Source organism: Leptinotarsa decemlineata, unplaced genomic scaffold (assembly GCF_025532065.1).
Source record: "Leptinotarsa decemlineata unplaced genomic scaffold, Ldec_3_MD MMD2_tig00026336_RagTag_RagTag, whole genome shotgun sequence".
Classification (NCBI taxonomy): domain Eukaryota; kingdom Metazoa; phylum Arthropoda; class Insecta; order Coleoptera; family Chrysomelidae; genus Leptinotarsa; species Leptinotarsa decemlineata.
Window position 1 is genome coordinate 13,142,491 of NW_027412692.1, and position 20,565 is coordinate 13,163,055.

The 20,565-nt window shown below is 35.0% G+C and overlaps 2 protein-coding genes across 2 annotated transcripts; one reads left to right on the plus strand and one right to left on the minus strand.

The window, feature by feature from the left end:
• Positions 1 to 2,836: 2,836 nt before the first annotated feature.
• Positions 2,837 to 8,210, minus strand: LOC111504016 (mitochondrial import inner membrane translocase subunit TIM44). The gene is made up of 3 exons (XM_023158484.2): positions 7,926 to 8,210; positions 7,435 to 7,876; positions 2,837 to 4,054 (listed from the first exon to the last, which is right to left on the minus strand). Exons 1-3 carry the CDS (start codon positions 7,971 to 7,973, stop codon positions 3,294 to 3,296), a joined length of 1,251 nt encoding a protein of 416 aa, XP_023014252.1. The 5' UTR covers positions 7,974 to 8,210; the 3' UTR covers positions 2,837 to 3,293.
• A 1,400-nt stretch (positions 8,211 to 9,610) lies between these two features.
• Etf-QO (Electron transfer flavoprotein-ubiquinone oxidoreductase) lies at positions 9,611 to 20,479 on the plus strand. The gene is made up of 8 exons (XM_023158483.2): positions 9,611 to 9,901; positions 10,022 to 10,123; positions 10,950 to 11,261; positions 12,290 to 12,622; positions 14,347 to 14,694; positions 15,505 to 15,795; positions 19,073 to 19,294; positions 20,159 to 20,479. Exons 1-8 carry the CDS (start codon positions 9,868 to 9,870, stop codon positions 20,320 to 20,322), a joined length of 1,806 nt encoding a protein of 601 aa, XP_023014251.2. The 5' UTR covers positions 9,611 to 9,867; the 3' UTR covers positions 20,323 to 20,479.
• The last annotated feature ends 86 nt before the right edge of the window (positions 20,480 to 20,565 follow it).

The following is a 20,565-nucleotide window of genomic DNA, read 5'->3' on the forward strand; positions in this document are numbered from 1 at the left end:
ATAGAAATAAATCTACAGGGTGGTCGAGTGTACCAATTTAATCGAAATTAAACGACCTCATGCATTTATTTATATGATATTTAGTATGTTATAATAATATCCCTAGACTTTTCCGTATGTATGTATATGTATACACTAACAGTGCTGTATATTCAATTGATGAGTTAGTATTCAAATGGATATTTCATTACTATTTTAAATTTTCTCCCTGTTATAAACATTCTTGTTTCTTGGGATCAATGAAGATTATTATTATTATATAATAAGACTTCTGTTTTGAAAGCTCTATGTATGAACGGTGGAGTGGTTCTTTAAAAATGTAATGATAAGAATAAATTTTATATAATATGAAGTTTCAAAAGTATGTTATTTCCTTGAACCAAGATAATCTTTCTCCGAATTAGTGTTTCGTTAATAGACCAGTCACTTTAGCATAAAAAGGGGGTTAACCTGGGAATGGGAGGTAATAAGCTAACTATTTGTATATACCTTTATTATGACATTCTAAAAGCTGACTCAAAAGTCTCATATAATCTTGTGTCTGTACCGGAAGTTATGCAAGGTCAAAGGTAAAACAAAATAGTTTTTCGCGGTTATCTCAGTTTCTATTGCTCCAATGATGTTAACATCCATTATAAAAATTGAAAAGCATAAAATTTAGGATAAATTTTATTCGAACCTTTTTTCTATGCGCTCAATCGTTTTTGAGATAGAGGGCGGTAAACGCGCAGCGCTTTGCCGTGTGCACTGCAATCCAAGGTCAACCGTCAATATATGTGAATATTACCCTCGATTTTGAATAATTTATATTATTTATCAGTTAATATATTATAATTAAAAACACTTAATGTGGTCCACAGTGCGGATGTAGAAAATGGGGGTGCAATGCTCTTTAGCTTGTGGTCAGTGTAATGGGCAAGCTTGCCTCAATGCTGTATCATTGCAAAGTGACAGTGAGGAAGCGAGTGCATTTGATCCTGAAATTCTGGAAGGTCTGGAAACAACGATTCAGGACAACGAAGATGACGATGAAACAGAAATTCCTGAACGTCGAGAAGATGAAGAAGAAGAAAACTAATACTTTTCTTTTTTACATTAAGTTAATATTCACGGTTGACCTTGGATTACAGTACGCACGGCAGAGCACTGCGCGTTTACCGCCCTCTATCTCAAAAACGATTGAACGCATGAAAAAAAAGTTCAAATAAAATCTATCCTAAATTTTATGCTATACAATTTTCATAATAGATGGAGCAATAGAAACTGAGATAACCGCGAAAAACGGTTTTGTTTACCTTTGACCTCGTATAACTTTCGGTACAGACACAAGATTATATGAAACTTTTGAGACAGCTTTTAGAACGCCATAATAAAGGTATATACAAATATTTAGCTTATTACCTCTCAGTAACAGGAATATAATGTGTAAAGGCGTAGAAGCCTTTGATCCTGACAAATCTTGCTACTTTGATGGCTCTTGTACTTACTTTTTATAATATTCACTTCACTTCAGTCAAAGTTCTTGGCCTTTGCTTCCAGATAGGCGCATTTAGCCAGCTCGATTCGGATGGTTACAGCTTGATCTGATTGTGAATCATGCTATAATCCAAGACTTCTGTTTTCTTAATTAGATTTGGCGTTTACTGGTCGTCTTTTTCATAAAAGATTATTAACTGCAATCCTACTCCCACGTGGACATCCGATCCACTCCGGCCTCTAACCGGCGTGAATGGGAGCACTATTTATTCAAATACACTAAAACAATGTTTATAATCACTCTTAACTTTTGCATGCACGTTAGAAAACGGCGGACATACACAACATGAGGTCCACCTCCAACAATGGTCGCTATCGGCACGTCCGCCCACCACCATGTCAGAAACGAAACTGTTTTTATAATATTCAAAGATTGCCTGAACATTAGTACACTGGTACTAACCAGTGTACTAACACTGTATGGTAATAATACATTAGCAAATTATTCCAACCAGATATCTTTTGACGCTGTTGACCATTCAATTTTACTGGAAAAATTAAGATACTGTCGAAATTAGGGGTGAAATTCAACGTTGTTTTGAAAGTTTTGGATTTTCAAAACCGTAAGCAGTTTGAATATGAGAAATAATATCAGTCAGTGTAGAAGTTCAACACATGGAGTTACACAGGGATCAGTTCTGGGACCTTCAATATTTTTGGTTTATATCTAGCTGCATTTAATTGTTGAAGTTAAAAGGTTCGATTAAGCTATTTGCAGACGATATTATACCACTATCAATTGTGGATCTGCCTTTGATTCCTCTACAGAAAACTGTTGGCTCTTCCCCAAAGAACCAAGGGAAAGCATAATTATAACATTTCCAAAAACTTTACAGCTTCAAAGTTGAGGAGTTTCCGGTTCCTCATCGAGGTAGGTGGACGTCTAGTGGCTGTTCTCATCGCCGAAGGAACGGAAGCTCACGCCGCCATAGCACGTGCAAGCAAACAACTATTTGTGTAGTGAATGTTTCAATCATTTGTGTATGTCAGCCGTCGGATGACGTACAAGCAACAAGTTCAATGGATGATGTTAAAACCCACCACCTCGACCAAAGCAAGAGGAAGAAAAAGCAAACTCGTTTCATTGTTGTCAGACCAGTTCAGACCCGACTTCTCTCCCTGGAACGAGCCCTGGCTCCAGTGTAGTAGGGAAGACGGTGCGTCATGTGTATGTTTTCTTCAGACCCTCTGGTCGGGAGAAATTCCGCTTCCAATGTGGGACCAGCCTAAGCAGTAAACGCTGCTTAGGAATCGCCTTGTAATAAATGAGAAGGGTGAAATTATTATTCAAACAACAACGTAAAAACATCAACAATTTATTGAAAAAGTATATAAATTAATAATATATTCTATACAAAAAAAAATTGTACAATCTGAGCGAAATCAGAATCTTACATAAATCAATACAGATCCCAATTTTGTACTATAACAAAACATGAAGACCGTCATATTAGTTTGAATAATTTTTAATAGTGTTCATTCAATGTTTGCATTTTCTATGTCAATGAAGTTGAGGTCTGGTATGTATTAGGACTTAATGAAGGCCAAATGACCTCATTTCAGCACTGATCACCTACAACAATTTAACTTTCTGCATTCATTACTGCAGGTAGAAAAGTTGGTTCGCGTTCATCTCCAGAGACATCAATACATTGCTAGACCTGTTAAGTATTGTTCAACCTTCGAAACTAGTAACAACAAGGTGAACAAACCCCATCTCTTCGCATTTATATACCTTCCTCTTTTTCCATTCAGATTTACACTAGTTGTTCGTTACTGCTTGCTGATATATCAAGTAACCTCCACGCAGCTCTAGGGTCAGGTTCTGAGGGGTCCCTACACAGAACCCACACGTAATTAACCCGCATTATTTTATTTGGATCTCCTTCTACGACGGCGCCGGTAGCATCACGTACAGCCATCACTTGCTGAGAAGTAAAAGAAATTATCAATACTGGACCTTGTTCCATTACTTTACCCATAACTAGATCGACGTTGTCCACATCCAAAATTTTAGATTCGATTGTATAACCCTTCTTGTAAGCCTCTTTGATGGGAACAGCGAACAGGTTGAAGGGGCCTTCATGACACCAGTCTTTGAGAATTTCTAAATCGCCTCGCGTCATTGCTTCAAGTACATTAGGAATAATGTCGGTCTCGCACTGTTTTAAAAAGCGTTTCGTTTCGAAAGTCGTATCAATCTTACAGATTTCCGTGAGAGTTTCTGAAAGTTCTGTTTTCTGGAACAGACCACCCATGATATCACCCACTTTTTCAGTGAGGGCTCTTGATGCACGAATGACGGGATTCTCACTTTCATCGAACTTCAATTTCCAGTCCATCACTTTGTGGACATAGGGGTTGTTATCTTTGAAGTTTTGCCACGACTCGTAGAACTTTGAATCCTTGTGAAGTTCAACTCCAGTAGCATCTACGTTTGGCTCATAATATTTTTGGTGCACTACTGCACCAGTTTCGGTTCGCTTTCGTAATTTTGTGGGACTCTGGTAAACTCTACCTATAAAAAAATTAATTTACTCATCCATTCCAAAATGGACAATTTTTCGTTATCTAAAATCACGTAAAATTTTTTTTGTTTTTCTTCTATATCAGGTACTTTTGTTTGCTGGTGAGGCTCTTCAGAAAAAAGCAAATTCACTCGCCTAGAATCTTACAAAAAAGTTCTGCTTTTACATATGTTTAATATCTATTTAATGGTAAATAGACATGGGTTTTATGTGTTTTATGTGAAATTTCGAAAATCTACAGCCTTCGAACCCAAAACATAGTGACACTGAAAACCTCAGCTGCTGTTAAGGCTTTCGCAGCCTCAACCATTTTGGTTAAGGCTCTTGTTAGGTAGGTAGGTGGAATGCAGCGTGTAAAAATTCAAAATTATTGGTCAGACCAGATATATGTGCTGTTAGGGGTTCCACAAGGATCCCATGTTGGGCCATATCTATTAAATTTTTTTCAACAGATCTCTCCAAATTTTTAAAGTACAGTAAACAACTATTATGTGACAACGACCACAAGATGTACCTAAGAGATTGGCACAAGCTGCAGTCTGATATTGACACCTTGTTATTGTGGTCTGCTTAAAATGGAATATTGCTCATTGCAAGCAAGTTTCATTTAAACAATAACCTATTTAAGGAGAGTTGATAGTCTAACAGACCTAGGAGTGGTTTTCTCTAGAGGTTTAAACAGCCCTACCCCAAATCTGATGTTGACTCTATTGCTTTTATAGATAAAAAAAATGAACACAAATAAGTGGATGTTCTTTAGGCCTGTAACAACAGATGAGGTGAAAATAATCATAACCAAGTTGAAAAATAAAAAAACAGAAGATATTAACAGTGTGAATGTTTTAGTCATAAAAAGTGCCGTTGACTGTATAACTCAACCCTTAACAGATATTATTAATACCTGTCTAAGTAAAGGCTACCTCCCTCAGCAATTAAAAATTGGTAGAATCCTGCTATTTCATAAAAAAGGTGTTACATCTGAACCAAAAAAATTTCGGCAGATAGCAATACTGCCAACTTTTTCAAAGATTTTCGAACACATAATTTACGAACAATTAGTAAAATACTTTGGAAAGGAAAATCGACGTCTGATGCAATAAACTTTCTCACAAATAGTATAAAAGACGCCTTTGATAACCAAGAAAATATATGAGCGTTTCTACAGATCTTACTTCAGCATTCGACTCGGTAAATTACTCGATTTTATTGGCCAAATTAGATTTCTACGGAGTGAGAGGTGTCTGCCTGGACATGATGAAGTCATACCTTAATGAAAGATATCAAATTGTTGATCTAGGAAATACCAAAAGTGAAAAAAGAAAAATATCAAGAGGAGTGCCACAAGGGCCAATATTGGGGGCACTTCTGTTTCTAATATATATCAACGACCTACCTCACGTGATGAACTCGTCAAACATAGAAACTATATTGTATGCAGATGATGCAACCTTGGGCAAAAAAATATATACTGACATATTAGAGGAAGCTTGATCATGGTTCACACCAAATGACTTGATTCTCAATGAACAAAAAACAGAAACTCGTAACTTTTGAAACAATTTGCTTAAATCAAGATGACAAAAATTCTACCAAATTGTTGGGAGTACAAATAGATTCCAACCTGAAATGGATAGACCACATAAATAACATGTGTATTAAACTTAGTAAGACGGTTTTTGCTATCAGAAGAATTAAAAAAATAGTAAATCAAAGTGAGGCACTTGCAACATATCATTCTCTTTTTCATTCAGTCCTTAGGTATGGTATAATCAATTGGAGTAATGCATCAAAGGTACATCTTAATAGAATATTTGTCATTCAGAAATCTGCAGTAAGAAGCATAATCTCTGCCAATTATGATGAAAAGTGTCGACCAATATTTGTAAAACATAAAATAATGACCCTATATTCAGTTATTGTCTATGAAAATCTGCTTCTTGTTCAACAAAACTTGTTGAATGAAGTTGCTCACAAGGATATACACCAACATGATACAAGAAATAAATCAAACCTTGTTCCTACAGCTAATAGGTTGAAAATAACAGATAATATAGGAATTAAGCTATACAATGCCTTATCTGCCGAATTTCGTAACTTGCCATTTAGAAGATTCAGAAACTTATTGAAGAAAACATCCCTTATATGAAATTGATCAATTTTTCGAAGTTTTCAAAAAGAAGGAGACACTTTTGTGGTCACCTCCCGAACTTTTACTCAACTTTGAATATATATAATACGAAGCTCATGGCTTTACATTTTAGTCGAGTCTTATAAGATTGGAATTTAATCTTGTTAACTTGTATTTTTTTTTTGTAAATCTAATTTATCTACAAGCATTTTTTTTAAAACTATATTGACAAATCTTACCCTCTCAAACCTATTTTAGAAATTGTATTCACGTGTTTAAAAACTGTGTTTCTTGAAACTAATAACAATTATTATTATTATTAGGATTCATCTTACGTAATTCTACAGAACTGTCTCTTATCAACCAGCTTATTGTATATTCCTCTAATCAAATCTCTTCCGAATTGTGTTTCCCCACATGTCCCAAGAGAACAATGGACTTACTATAAAATGAAAGTCAAGATTAATATGAGAACCCTCAAATTGGACTGTAAAAACTTTGATCTACATTTCTGTGCTCATTTTCTGATGAGTTGCAGACAGTATTTAAATCTAACTATGTTTTATCAGAAGGGATTTGATTAGAGAAAATTAAGTAAGTGGGTTGATAATTGATTCAGTTCTGCAGAATTGCGTATAATGAGTTCTAGTTGGCTCAAACCTGAAGACTAGTTTATCAATATGAAACTGAAGAAAACCACTCCTAGGTCAGTGAGGCAATCAACTCTGTTCAAATAGGTTATCATTTGCGCAATAATGTTTTGAAATGAAACTTGCTTGCATTGAGGGACATACAAACTACTATTGGGCTCGTCAACAGCTGGAAGTATTTTGTTGAATTGTTATTTTTATTGAAGGTTGGTTTATAAGGATGCGTTTGATAAAATGCAGTTTTGAAAACGATAATGGATTTACTGAGCAAATAAAAATCCACACATACGATGTGAAAAAAAGGTATAAGTTTGAGAGCGTTTACCAAACTTGAGTAGCTGAAAGAAAAACAGTATGACTTGTGAATGACCATATCAAAAATTGACACATGTTCATATTAGTGATTAGCAAACAAAAAGTACCTAACAAAAAAAATAAACTTCAGCGTGAGCCAACTGCCGAAGTATCACATGTTGACTTTGAATTTGAGATTAACAGCCAGAACTAGGTAGATTGCTAGAAAACTAATTGAATTTTTCATGAGCCAGGATGATGAAAAACTGTCATAGATGTTACCTCTAAATTGGTTTACCTTCCATGCTTGTGGTGTCAATTTCCTTTTTAACAGCTTGTGTAGCCTGAGAAATACTTTGAAAAGCACCAGTTTTACTTATTTCTTGGGCCTTTTCACTTATTCTATGAGTCTGTTTTCCTACTTCTTCAGTGAATTTGCCAGCTTTTTTCGCTATATCTGATTTACTGGCTTCATCTATAACACCCTTAACCCTGTCTTTAATGGTTCCCAAACTATCTTTGAAGACTTCACTGCCCTTGCTGGCCTCTTTCTCTACAGTTTCAAATTTTTGTCGAGCAGCCTTTAGAGCATCACTTTGTTCTAATTTTTCTGCTTCTTCCCGAAACTTTTTCAAAGACTCTTTCATTTCTTTGTTTTTTGCCATTTCTTCTCTAAAGTTATCGTACAATCTCGATAAAAAAGAACTGCGCTTCTGAGGCTCTCGAGAATAGAGTCGTAACTGAAAATCACAACTTTAAAACTGAATCAACTATTTTTACTTGACTTACCCCATTAGTGAAGGCATATTTACGCATTACACAGTGTATCCGGTACATTTTGAAAAGTATTTATTCAAAAAAGGAATCACGTTTATTCATGAACATAACCTTCAGATCATGAGAATTTAATACTTTCTGCGAACCTGATATAACTACCTCTTATTACAATTTCCTACTTATAATACTAAAACATATTTACTTAATTATTCAAAGTCCGAATTAAAAATAATAGGAAAAAATAAAATTTTTCATCTGCATTTTACCCGGAAAATGACAGGTGACAGATAAAATAGAGTTTATTGATAGTATGAAAATCATGATATATGATATGTTCCGTTTCTGAAGTCGATGTGTTCGGTGTTCACAGAAAATGGAGAGGCTAATGAACTGCTTGATTTATTGAAGATTTGATTATTACTGTTGGTTCAGGATCCCATAATACCGAATTTTCATGTGAAACATAATTTCGTAATTCATATTCGAAGACGTACTTTAAGATTTAACCAAATCTCAAAATTGGCAACTCTATTTTCAATCATCTCTTGATTTTTTCCAGAATTCTGAACTCTTTTTTCGAAATCTCGACTATTTATCAAGATTCCGACGTTTATTGGAGATCTAAAATGAATACCTATAAAAATTTCATTGACTCAGGTACTTTCTAATACTGAACATGTCCGGTTATCAACTAGTGCTTCATTTGCGGGTAATGAAAATAATGCTAGTTTGAAACAGGTTTATTTGGACAATTGTCGAGAAACATATAAAAACCTATTGAACCTAGCTTAAACCAAATAAAAACTTATTTATTTTTGAAACCTCCAATATTAAAAAACGACTTGTTTCTGTTCACTTAATTCAATTTGTTCGTCCTCTCCAGCTAAACTTTCATTTCTCATGGTCCAATGGACTCAGTCAATTCTATAATGAATTTAAAAAAATATAATAAATGGAAAACACACTTATAATAAGGAAATGTGGTCACTTTTTACATCAAAATGTGAATGTATCCTTAGAGAACATAAAACTATACTCAAAATAACGTCTCGCTTCATCATACCTGTCTAGGATCACTCATTCAGTTGATTTATTGAATGTTCATAATAAAATCCTGGAGTAAAAATAGTAAAGATAAAAGTCCGTTTTATTAACTCACTAAGCTTGACTAACACTACTTTTGTCGTAATTTTGCAATAAGAACTAAGAACATTTCATAGGAATGTTCACATTTCTGCTACACAGAGGATGAGTTTTAAATCAATGTGAGATTAAAATACTATATATAAATATAAATTTTTAACGAAAATATCTTGTAAATAGATTACTTCGAAATCGCATTGTCTACAATCTATTTGACAAGGTACGTAGCTACATCTAGACACGACACACATGTAACTCATTTTTATCACTTTTATCGGACTTGGATGGTGCGATGCTCCAATGTGAAGATATTAAATTTGAAGTCGAAGAGTAATACAGTTAGTATAGAGATCTAATTATCTTTATACTATGGTTGAAGTATTGGTATTTATTGTATATGTAATTACTAATAACGTTTCTCATTGATAAAGTCAGTGCCCTATCAGTGTATCGTTGTTCTCTCAATTTCTTTATACGTTAATAAAGGATAGAAGAACCCTGCATATGCACTGGTTTCAGTAATGAAAAACATAAAGTGTGATACGTATTCCCTAAAATTAGTTCATCTGTTTTGCTTGTTTATGTTTTCATTTCAACTTGCTCTTTGATTTTTATTTTTTGATAAATTCATTAAAGTCTGAATAATTCGCCTTATTCAAAGGTCAATGATAAGTATTTCAAATTGGCATTCGAACGGAGAAGTGAAGTTAATTCGGTTGCATTTAAAATAAAAATATTTTAAGTTCTGTGAAGGGTATTTCATGTCAGGAATAATATCTAGTGGCTAAGGCAGCTGTGAGACCCCAACAAAATGGGAATCAATTACAAAATTACTTCAAAATTAGGTGAGTTTCAGGCGGCTGAAAAATTTTGTTTTAAATTTGATAGGTTTTTGTCATCAATTGGTAACAGATGTAATTGACCTTTGTACCCATTTCAAATATTTAATACTCTGAATTTTTCAGCTAAACAAGTTCAAAGGGCGACTCGGTCGTATTCCGATCAATTTCCAAAAATAACAACCCATTATACCATTCATCCAAGAGAAACAGATCCAAGATGGAAAGGTGAGATGATTCTTCATGAAAATAAGACCAGTGCAGAACGCTATAACAAGGCAAAAAAAATAAAAGTTGCCTAAAATTGTTGAAAATGGTTGAAAATATAGTGATAGAAAAAAGTGAATCAAAGTTGATCCAAGTAAAGGGGGATGAAATGGGGTGGATAATGGTTTTTTTCATGATTTCAACTGAAACTAAACCTTCTATTGAAAAAAGTTGAATGTGAAAGTTGTCTGTAAAATAAATATCTAGGTACAACTTTTGTATGAACCAATTGCCCACATAACCTTGAATTTTATATTGAAGAATAGGAATTTTCTTTCTTTGACAAAAATCAGTTTTCTAATGAAATCATAAGTAATAGATCTATTCTGAAAATGAGGTAAATTTTCATGTTTTTCAAAAAATATTCAATCATCAATTTCGATTTTGTCACCTTCTAACTAATTCCCCGGCGTTTTTTCTAATCTTAGAAGCAGTCTGATATACACTTTTTGGTATGTTTTGAGCTCTATCCTCAATTGTCGCAAAACATCATCCTTTCATGGGTCTCTTCGATTTTGGGAACAGGAAAAAGTCGCAGGGGGTCAAATTTGGTCGATACGGTGGCTGAGGCATGATTTCGGTGTTGTTTTTGGCCAAAAAACTGATGAATAAATAAATATTTTTTGAGACAAATTCAAATTCACTTTATTTTTTGAAAATACCTCGTGAAATTCCCTTCATTCCATCCCCCCTCGCCTTGGATCGTCTTTTTTTCTGTAATGAGCATGCTAGAGCTTTCCAATAGTCCAATAGTTATAATTATTCACATATTGATTTTCTTTGTTAGAGGTAAATATGGAAAGGTTCGCAGACGAAACAGACATACTGATAGTTGGAGGTGGCCCAGCAGGTATGAGTGCTGCTATCAGGGCCAAACAGTTAGCTGATAAAGATGGAAAAGAACTCAGAGTCTGTTTAGTGGAAAAAGCGTCTGAAGTTGGTGGGCACATACTCTCTGGAGCTGTGATTCAGCATAATGCCTTGGACGAATTGATTCCCGATTGGAAAGAGAAAGGAGCTCCCCTCAATACTCCTGTAACAAAAGATAAATTCAGTTTTTTGACAGCTACGGGGAGAATAAATTTTCCAGTGTTCAGAGGTAAAATATTGTACTTGTTGAAATTTTCAGGCAACAAACCACTTTCAATAAATAGTGGAAACTTATTGGTGTAGCGACTCTCTATAGGTGTAGCGACCGCTTTTTGTTCCATTATATTAATTTTTTCAGAATCCGAATAGCATATTTCCCTTGGTCCAGAATAATTTCATCATTCATTTTGTCTATTTTAATATTCAAGCCAACTCATGCTTTATTATTTCAGTCTCAACAATCTCAAACAGTTTTTCATTATTCTATGGCCGATCTCCAAGTTCTGTTGAGCGATACTATATTTTTCTGTTCTTCAAAATCGGATATGTGCTGCATGTTCTTTGAAATGAGTTTCAATAGGTCGCTTATTCTGGCCAATATAGTTTTTGTCACAGGCCTAACCGTTTCCCGACTTTTTATATTCCAACATCTTGTCTTTAGGGTTGCCTAACGTTCATTGAAGTGGGCCAAAAGTTTTGAAGGCTACTTTCAAGCTCAACTTTTTAAAAATATGATTTAATTCATTGGAGTATATTGCTTTGAACAGAAAGAGAATAAACCTCAAGTCTGTCTTTCTGAAAAGTCAAAGATTTATGGAGATTCTCTCTAAATTTACGCGCCCGAAGAAACCACTTTATGCCGAAACACGTGTTGCGTTTTTGTAAAAATGTTTAGTGAAAATTTCACAATAATTTTTTTTAATACGTTAGTAATGGATTTTCATCAAGTATCAGCTAATTTCATCATATACGGTACGAAACACCCTGTATATTTCCAATATTTAACACTTTCACCTCAAAATCATATACTGTGTTCTGTAATTGGGCCTAGTGCCTGTTTGGACTGTAAAAGTTTTCTTTCTCAATATCATACCTTCCTTTACTCGAGGGGAGCGTAACCAGTCTATAAACAGGTTGAAACTTTCTTGTCCAAAGGCTTGTTACATTCTTGGAAAAACTCAAAGAAAGTGCATTATTGAATACAAGATAGTTCAGATGTCATTTCGAGATAGGAACGTCAGTTTTGAATACTTGTAGGTCTTCCAATGGATAATCACGGCAACTACATAGTCCGTCTAGGTCACGTTGTGAAGTGGCTAGGGGAACAGGCAGAGGCTCTCGGTGTGGAAATATACCCTGGTTATGCAGCTTCTGAGGTTTTGTACCATCCTGATGGTAGTGTGAAAGGTATAGCAACCAACGATGTTGGCATTGCGAAAGATGGAAGCCCTAAAGATAATTTTGAACGCGGCATGGAGTTGCATGCTAAGTGTACAATATTTGCCGAAGGGTGTCATGGGCATTTAGCGAAACAGATCATCAATAGGTTCAAATTGAGGAGTAACTGTGAACCACAAACGTATGGTATAGGTAAGTATTGAATGTTTTCCAATTAATATAGAGATCTTACAATAATTGCTCTTCCACCTAACCTTCAAAAAATTTATTCAAATTTCTAGTATCACCATTTTACAAGCTGTTATTTAAGTTGCAATGTGTAAGAATTGTATACCCCTTCTTTTTGTAGTGGCTGGTGGTTGGAATTGTTATTCAGATACCTGTCTGTGTGGGTATACTGGTTTTCTATACACTTTATAACTCATTTATTAACGCCTAAAAACTCATTGGCCGTACGCCTATGGCATTTTATACCTGCTAACAAAAAACATGCAACCCTACACTCCAAGAATCATTTACACCAGTGCTAAAACAAGAGATTAGTATTGTGTCCTACGAAAGACAGTCACAACAAAACCGACTCGTTTATTAGGTGTACTCATCCAGAAATATTGTACAAAGATCATTATACCTTTTTCTGAAAATCACACAGTCTACAGTCCACTTATTACCAACACCACGCCTGTTTACTAGTACATCTAAAAAGGTGATAGTTCCTTGGGTTTTCTGTTCCACTGTGAATCATACCCTAGGGAGCCTTTAGCAACATCAGGGGTATACTGGATCTCTTATAGCTACAGGTTGGTCTACATTGGAATCACAAAAGTGTAAGTATCCATGTTACTTCAGGTAAACCAACAAATTGACTGTAACCGAACGTGTACTCAAAGATAGCGCTCACTTAAATTGAAAACTTAATATTTTTGGTCATTCAAGGTCTAACCCAAAACAACATCTCAAAGTCACCTTGCCCGCGTCTTGTGACAAGCTCAAGGTCGTTCAAGGTCAAACTCAAAACACTTCCTGAAAGTCACCTTTCCCGCTTTGTGTGACGTAGGTTAATGTCGTTCAAAGTCAAACGCAAAACACTTCCACAAAGTCACCTTGGCTACGTATGTAGAGGTCGTTTCAAGGTGGTGGGGGAGGTTCCGAAATCGGCTTGAACCAACTACCATCACTACATGTGTAGCGATCGTATGAACGGTATCTCTTTTAATTTCATAATGAAACTTTGTAGAAGAAACTAATTGGGAGAAAGTAGTTTTCGTGTAATTCAATGATTATATGACAATAGTTGATTCGAAGGGATATTTTCCTTTCATATAAATCATTGTTCATTTGAAAGTAGTTGTGGAAAAGGAATTTTTCCTCCTTTTTCTGCAAGTTTCCAAGATTTTTCGTTTAATGATTGGGAAGTAGAAGACGGAAGAGCTTTTTTCTAGATACTCACGTTATCTCTTTTGTTGAAACACAAATAATTGAAACTCAGAATTATTATCCAGGAGAATATAGGGAGGTAATAGAAATTCGATGAGACAGAGACAACTTCAATCGAAAGCAAAAGGGTATTAACATAAATGAAATCTAGGTACCTGTGCTAAATTACACACAAATCAAATCATTCGATCCAACCAGTCGAAATGAAGCCACGCCCACAACCGATGATATGAAACTGAAGAAACATTTTGATAATGTAGCATTTTGTCTGTTGTCTCATCACCTCTGATGATTGCCACCGCAGTCGTAGTCGAAATTTCAGGCAGACCGTGACCAACAAACCTTGATCCAGTTATCTCTGGCCGTGGAAGTTTACATTCTTTATTTGTTTACCATCTTTTTTAAGAAGATGGTGATGATATTGTCATGAAATCCAATTAGAAATCTTTGTTATAAATATATATTTCAATTTTTTCAAGGTTTGAAGGAAGTTTGGGAAGTGGATCCGGCAAAACACCACCCAGGTCTTGTGGAACATACTTTTGGTTGGCCTCTGGATTTCCATACTTATGGAGGATCTTTTCTATATCATCTCAACGAACCAACACCACTTATAGCGGTTGGTTTCGTGGTAGGACTCGACTATAGTAACCCATATCTCAGCCCCTTCAAAGAATTCCAGAGGTTCAAGCATCACCCATCTGTCAAAGGTTATTTCGAAGGAGGAAACAGGATAGCTTATGGGGCACGTGCCTTGGTCGAAGGAGGGTTCCAAAGCATTCCAAAGTTGACTTTCCCTGGTGGATGTTTAGTAGGAGATACTGCAGGTAGGAAGATTTTTGAATTATTGTTTTTATAGGAAACAGCTGTTTGAAATTATAACTGGTGAACTTGGTTGCACTTCACGAAGCAGGAGTAATAAACAGTCTAGAAAATTCCACCTGAGATGACGGCGAAACGTGGACATTTGACAAAGAACGCCGTTTTTTAGTATTAATAACAAAACTTACTTATTTCTTTGTTTAACTCAAGTCATGAGTTTGTTTTCTTCCTTAGCTCTTTTCCTGTTGAATTTTTCAGTTTGTTTTCCCTATGAAATATTTACGGGAAATTTCTTGGATTTGTGAAAGATGTCGCCTTTTTTTTTTTTTTCTATAAGGTTTTATAATACTTTCACATAACATTAGGAGCCTGAGAATCTAGATACGACTTGTAAGACTTATACACTTTGCAACGTTTTCTTTGCAAATCTCAATTTGTTTTTCAGAATAACACCTTAAAAATGTGGGATTTTTGTCAGTCCTTCAAAGTGAAAGTAAAAATGGTAGTATTTTTCATATTTAAACACAGCTTATTAGCTGCAAAAAATGAGGAAAACGTCTGTATCTGTATCTGTTTTCGAAGATTGAGTCTTCTGTCAGTCCTATAGAGGGCGTCTTTGCAAAGGAAGATGCCATTGTCTTTGCTGCAAAAAATGAATCAATTTTTCTTATTGCGTTTTAGGTTCTTCTTCAAAGGGCGTTAAAAACTACCTTTAGTGCTTATACAGCTATGTGAACTTGTTCTGACTTCTAAAACAAATTCAGGACTATATTTTGACCCATTGAAAATGACTACATCTAACAATGGAATTTCAGGTTTTTTGAATGTTCCCAAAATAAAAGGCACACACAATGCAATGAAGAGTGGCATGCTTGCCGCCGAAAGCAGTTACGAAGCCATCACTGGAGAAAAACAAGAAACCGAAGGGTTCGAACCGAAATCCTATGAGGATAAAATAAAGAGTAGCTGGATATGGAAAGAACTGAGAGGTGTCAGGAACATCAGGCCAAGTTTCCATAATCCGCTTGGACTTTACGGTGGGCTGATGCATAGTGGATTATCTGTAGTGTTGGGAGGAAGGGAACCATGGACGTTGAAACATGGCGGTGAGTAGTAAATGCAAAGAAAAATCAAAGTTATTGCACTGTTTTCAATCCTTCGACCTATTTGATTTTGTCTTTATAAGAAGAAGAGTACTCCGTACACTAAAGGAATATTGTGTGGCCTATGTGTTGTGTGGTGTGTATATTATGTGGCCTATTTGTTATATGGCCTGTGTGTGTGTGTGTGTGTGTGGCGTGTATGTTGCGTGGTCTGTATGTGTATTGAGAAGGTTTATTATAACTGTAGACCAAATCCACACATACAATACTAGAGGCCAGAATCATTTATACAATATGTAAACAGGCGAGTACCTCATATAGTGTAAAAAGTTTATTTTTTAAAGGATTCATTCAGTACAATAGTTTACCACAATATGTTAAAGAGTCAAGAAGTATACAAGAATTCAAACAAAATTCGATTTTGTATTATAATTGAAAAAAAATATTCCACCATTATTCTATACTGTATTTAACTTTATAGATATGTATATATGTGTGTGTATATGTGTATATATGTGTGTATATGTATATTTATACTCAAATTTATTATATATCTTTATACTTACATTCATTATAAGTTATATTTAGTGTAAAATAAGTATGTTAACTATTTTATTTTTTGTAAATTAGGATTATCCAACTTAAATGAATAAATTAAAAAAAATAAAAATTAGAAAAATATTGAGTGGCGTGTGTATGTCGCGTGTATGTTCTGTGGCCTATTTGTTATATGGCCTGTGTGTGTGTGTGTGTGGCGTGTATGTTGCGTGGTCTGTATGTGTATTGAGAAGGTTTATTATAACTGTAGACCAAATCCACACATACAATACTAGAGGCCAGAATCATTTATACAATATGTAAACAGGCGAGTACCTCATATAGTGTAAAAAGTTTATTTTTTAAAGGATTCATTCAGTACAATAGTTTACCACAATATGTTAAAGAGTCAAGAAGTATACAAGAATTCAAACAAAATTCGATTTTGTATTATAATTGAAAAAAAATATTCCACCATTATTCTATACTGTATTTAACTTTATAGATATGTATTTATGTGTGTGTATATGTGTATATATGTGTGTATATGTATATTTATACTCAAATTTATTATATATCTTTATACTTACATTCATTATAAGTTATATTTAGTGTAAAATAAGTATGTTAACTATTTTATTTTTTGTAAATTAGGATTATCCAACTTAAATGAATAAATTAAAAAAAATAAAAATTAGAAAAATATTGAGTGGCGTGTGTATGTCGCGTGTATGTTCTGTGGCCTATTTGTTATATGGCCTGTGTGTGTGTGTGTGTGTGGCGTGTATGTTGCGTGGTCTGTATGTGTATTGAGAAGGTTTATTATAACTGTAGACCAAATCCACACATACAATACTAGAGGCCAGAATCATTTATACAATATGTAAACAGGCGAGTACCTCATATAGTGTAAAAAGTTTATTTTTTAAAGGATTCATTCAGTACAATAGTTTACCACAATATGTTAAAGAGTCAAGAAGTATACAAGAATTCAAACAAAATTCGATTTTGTATTATAATTGAAAAAAAATATTCCACCATTATTCTATACTGTATTTAACTTTATAGATATGTATATATGTGTGTGTATATGTGTATATATGTGTGTATATGTATATTTATACTCAAATTTATTATATATCTTTATACTTACATTCATTATAAGTTATATTTAGTGTAAAATAAGTATGTTAACTATTTTATTTTTTGTAAATTAGGATTATCCAACTTAAATGAATAAATTAAAAAAAATAAAAATTAGAAAAATATTGAGTGGCGTGTGTATGTCGCGTGTATGTTCTGTGGCATGTATGTTGCGTGGCATGTATGTGTGTGTGTGTGTGGGGCATGTATGTTGTGTTGTGCAAACTGTGTGTGGGTGGCATGTATGTTGTGTGGTGTGTTTGTTCTGGTGTGTGGCGTGTTTGTTCTGGTGTGTGGCCTGTGTTGTGTGGAGTGTGTGTGGCCTGTGTTATGTGGAGTGTGTGTGGCCTGTGTTGTGTGTAGCATGCGTGTGGCATGTGTTTGTGGCGTGTTTGTTATGTGGCACATTTGTTGTGTGGCGTGGTGTGCGTGTGGCGTGTGTTTGTGGTAACAACTATCTGTTCCATCCAATAGCAGTTGAAACGTTTGGTGTTTATGGCCCGGGGTCTCTGTTATTCGTTCATGAATTCGGAAGGAGAATATGACAAGCAACGGAAAATCACTGTTCTACCTCTTTTTTGATAGAAGGAATGAGTATTGCTGTTCAAAGTGGTAGTGTTGCTTCGGTCCTTGGAACTATTCCTCCTTCACATAATTTTGATGAGATAATGCATTGCCCTCATTTCAGTATGGAACAAAAATCTCTTTGAAACAAGCCGAAATATGTGGAAATTCATCAGTCTCCTATCAAGGGTAATTCGCAAGTGATTGAGTGGCATGTATATTGCGTGGTATGTATGTGTGTGTGGCATGTATGTTGTGTTGTGTGGCCTGTGTGTGTGGGGCATGTATGTTGTGTGCATTTGTGTTGTGTGGCGTTCTCGTTCTGGTGTGTGGAGTGCGTGCGGCCTGTGTTGTGTGGAGTGCGTGCGGCCTGTGTTGTGTGGAGTGCGTGTGGCCTTTGTGTTGTGTGTAGCATGCGTGTGGCGTGTTTGTTGTGTGGTGTGCGTGTGTTTGTGTAACCTGTGTGTGTATCGTGTTTGGCGTGCATGTGATCTTTGTGTTACGTGGCATGTGATTTTTGTGTTACGTGGCATGTATGTGGTGTGTGGCTTATGTGTGTATGTTTTTGTGACCTGTGTGTGTTGTGTGTCGTATGTGTATGTGGCGTACGACTGGCTTGTGCGGCGTGTGCCTGTGGCGTGTGTTAGTTGTGGTGTGGCGTGTTTATTGTGGTGTGGCGTCTGTTTGTTGTGGTGTGGTGTGGCGTGTGTGTTATGTGTATGTGTGGCTTGTGTGTGGCCTGTGTATGTGTGTTACATACTATTTCCAAATAGTCGATCTCATCTAATCTGTTTTTTACATAATAATTTCAGAAAATTGATGTAATATTACATTTTAATAATAATCTTTGTAATTAATTAAATTGTGAGTTGAAATCAATAAATCGGTGATTTAATTCGATTAGGTGCATTATCTTCATGTGAGTCTCATAAAACCCAAAAACATACTTTTCAATATATTTTTTCTAATTGGAGAGTTGAAACTGTTTATTCGTTATTTTCCAGTCAAGTACTAACTTTTCACAATTGGATTTCAGAACCTGATCATAAACGACTAAAACCAGCCAAAGAATGCAAACCCATAGAGTACCCGAAACCAGACGGTAAAATTAGCTTTGACTTACTCACTTCAGTGGCCTTAACAGGGACCAATCATGAGGGCGATCAACCTGCTCATCTCACTCTTTTGGACGACTCTGTTCCGGTGAAGACAAACTTGAGTATGTTTGATGGTCCGGAGGGGAGATTTTGTCCGGCAGGTAAATATTTTCGTTTGAAAAAGTATATATGTTATTGAAATGTTATGACTATGGAAGATAGAACTGAAGCCTTTGTTGTACGTATGATAATAACAATATTTATTTACCATAAAATAACATTAAAATACAGTATTAGAATATTTATCATCCTTGGCAAATAAATGAAGAAAACTTTGCTTATTATTAAGATGGTCAAACTCAACTTTTTATGATTAGGACTGAAGCAGTCAAAATATATTCTTAATGCTCGCTCTCCTTCTATGAGTAAACAGTGCCAAGCCTGCCCTACTTGCATCGATAGTATGTCGCATGTGTGACTATTATTAGTTTCAACGAGTATTTTCCATTAAATACTCAAATGCACGCCACTGCTGGTAGTTAAACAACCCGAACGCTCATGGAATATTTTGTCTGCTTTCCTTTAGGATACGGATGGACCTTGTGAAGTATCATAAACCCGCCTAAGCAATCTGTGGCAAATCATAATGAAATCACAAATTTTTTTTGAGCATTCTGTGGACGTTTTGCATTTTTAATGAGCATTTATTACTTTTCACTATCAAGAAAGCGTATAACAAGTTTTATTATGAATAATATCTCTTATTATTCACAAGGTCTGTTGAAAAAATAAGGTGAACCATTTGTAAACATATTTCTGACTCAGAGTACAATCACGTATGCCTCTGTCAACATTTCAAGTAGTTTTGAGCACTCAATTCCATTCTTTACACAAAATTTGATGCAAATTCTTCGATCCAGTTTTTTCGATATTAGAAAATTGCCGAACACGCAAAACACTTCCAACTTTTATGCCTCTTCCGATTTTCTCAGAGCAAAAAGTCATTTTTTAATTTTTTTGCGCAGGTGTGTATGAGTATGTGCCCCTGGAGGAAGGCGAGGGCCAAAGACTGCAGATAAATGCTCAGAACTGCATACACTGCAAGACCTGCGACATAAAGGATCCTACTCAGAATATCAACTGGGTAGTTCCAGAAGGAGGTGGCGGACCAGCTTATAATGGAATGTGATTCCAGTGTGGAATATTAGGCGGCAGCGCAGTTTCTAGGTCTACAATGCTCAAATAATGGAATTATACATACAAATCTACAAATTATATATTTATTGTTGTTTTCTATACATATTTATCAGAACAGTCTAGCCAGTTTAATAAAGGTTTTTATTGTTTATGTGTGTCATTAATCTATCAATAATATCTAATAATAAACTTTATTCATCCTTTAAGATCATACACATGATATAGGACAAGTCAT

Excerpts from the sequence above, each read along its gene's own strand:
- LOC111504016 (XM_023158484.2), bottom strand. The coding sequence starts at position 7,973 with ATGTACCGGATACACTGTGTAATGCGTAAATATGCCTTCACTAATGGG. Across the intron at positions 7,877-7,925 it reads AATATGCCTTCACTAATGGG|TTACGACTCTATTCTCGAGA; the intron begins GTAAGTCAAGTA and ends TGTGATTTTCAG. Across the intron at positions 4,055-7,434 it reads TGACACCACAAGCATGGAAG|GTAGAGTTTACCAGAGTCCC; the intron begins GTAAACCAATTT and ends ATTTTTTTATAG.
- Etf-QO (XM_023158483.2), top strand. The coding sequence starts at position 9,868 with ATGGGAATCAATTACAAAATTACTTCAAAATTAG. Across the intron at positions 10,124-10,949 it reads AACAGATCCAAGATGGAAAG|AGGTAAATATGGAAAGGTTC; the intron begins GTGAGATGATTC and ends TTTCTTTGTTAG. Across the intron at positions 19,295-20,158 it reads GGGGAGATTTTGTCCGGCAG|GTGTGTATGAGTATGTGCCC; the intron begins GTAAATATTTTC and ends TTTTTTGCGCAG.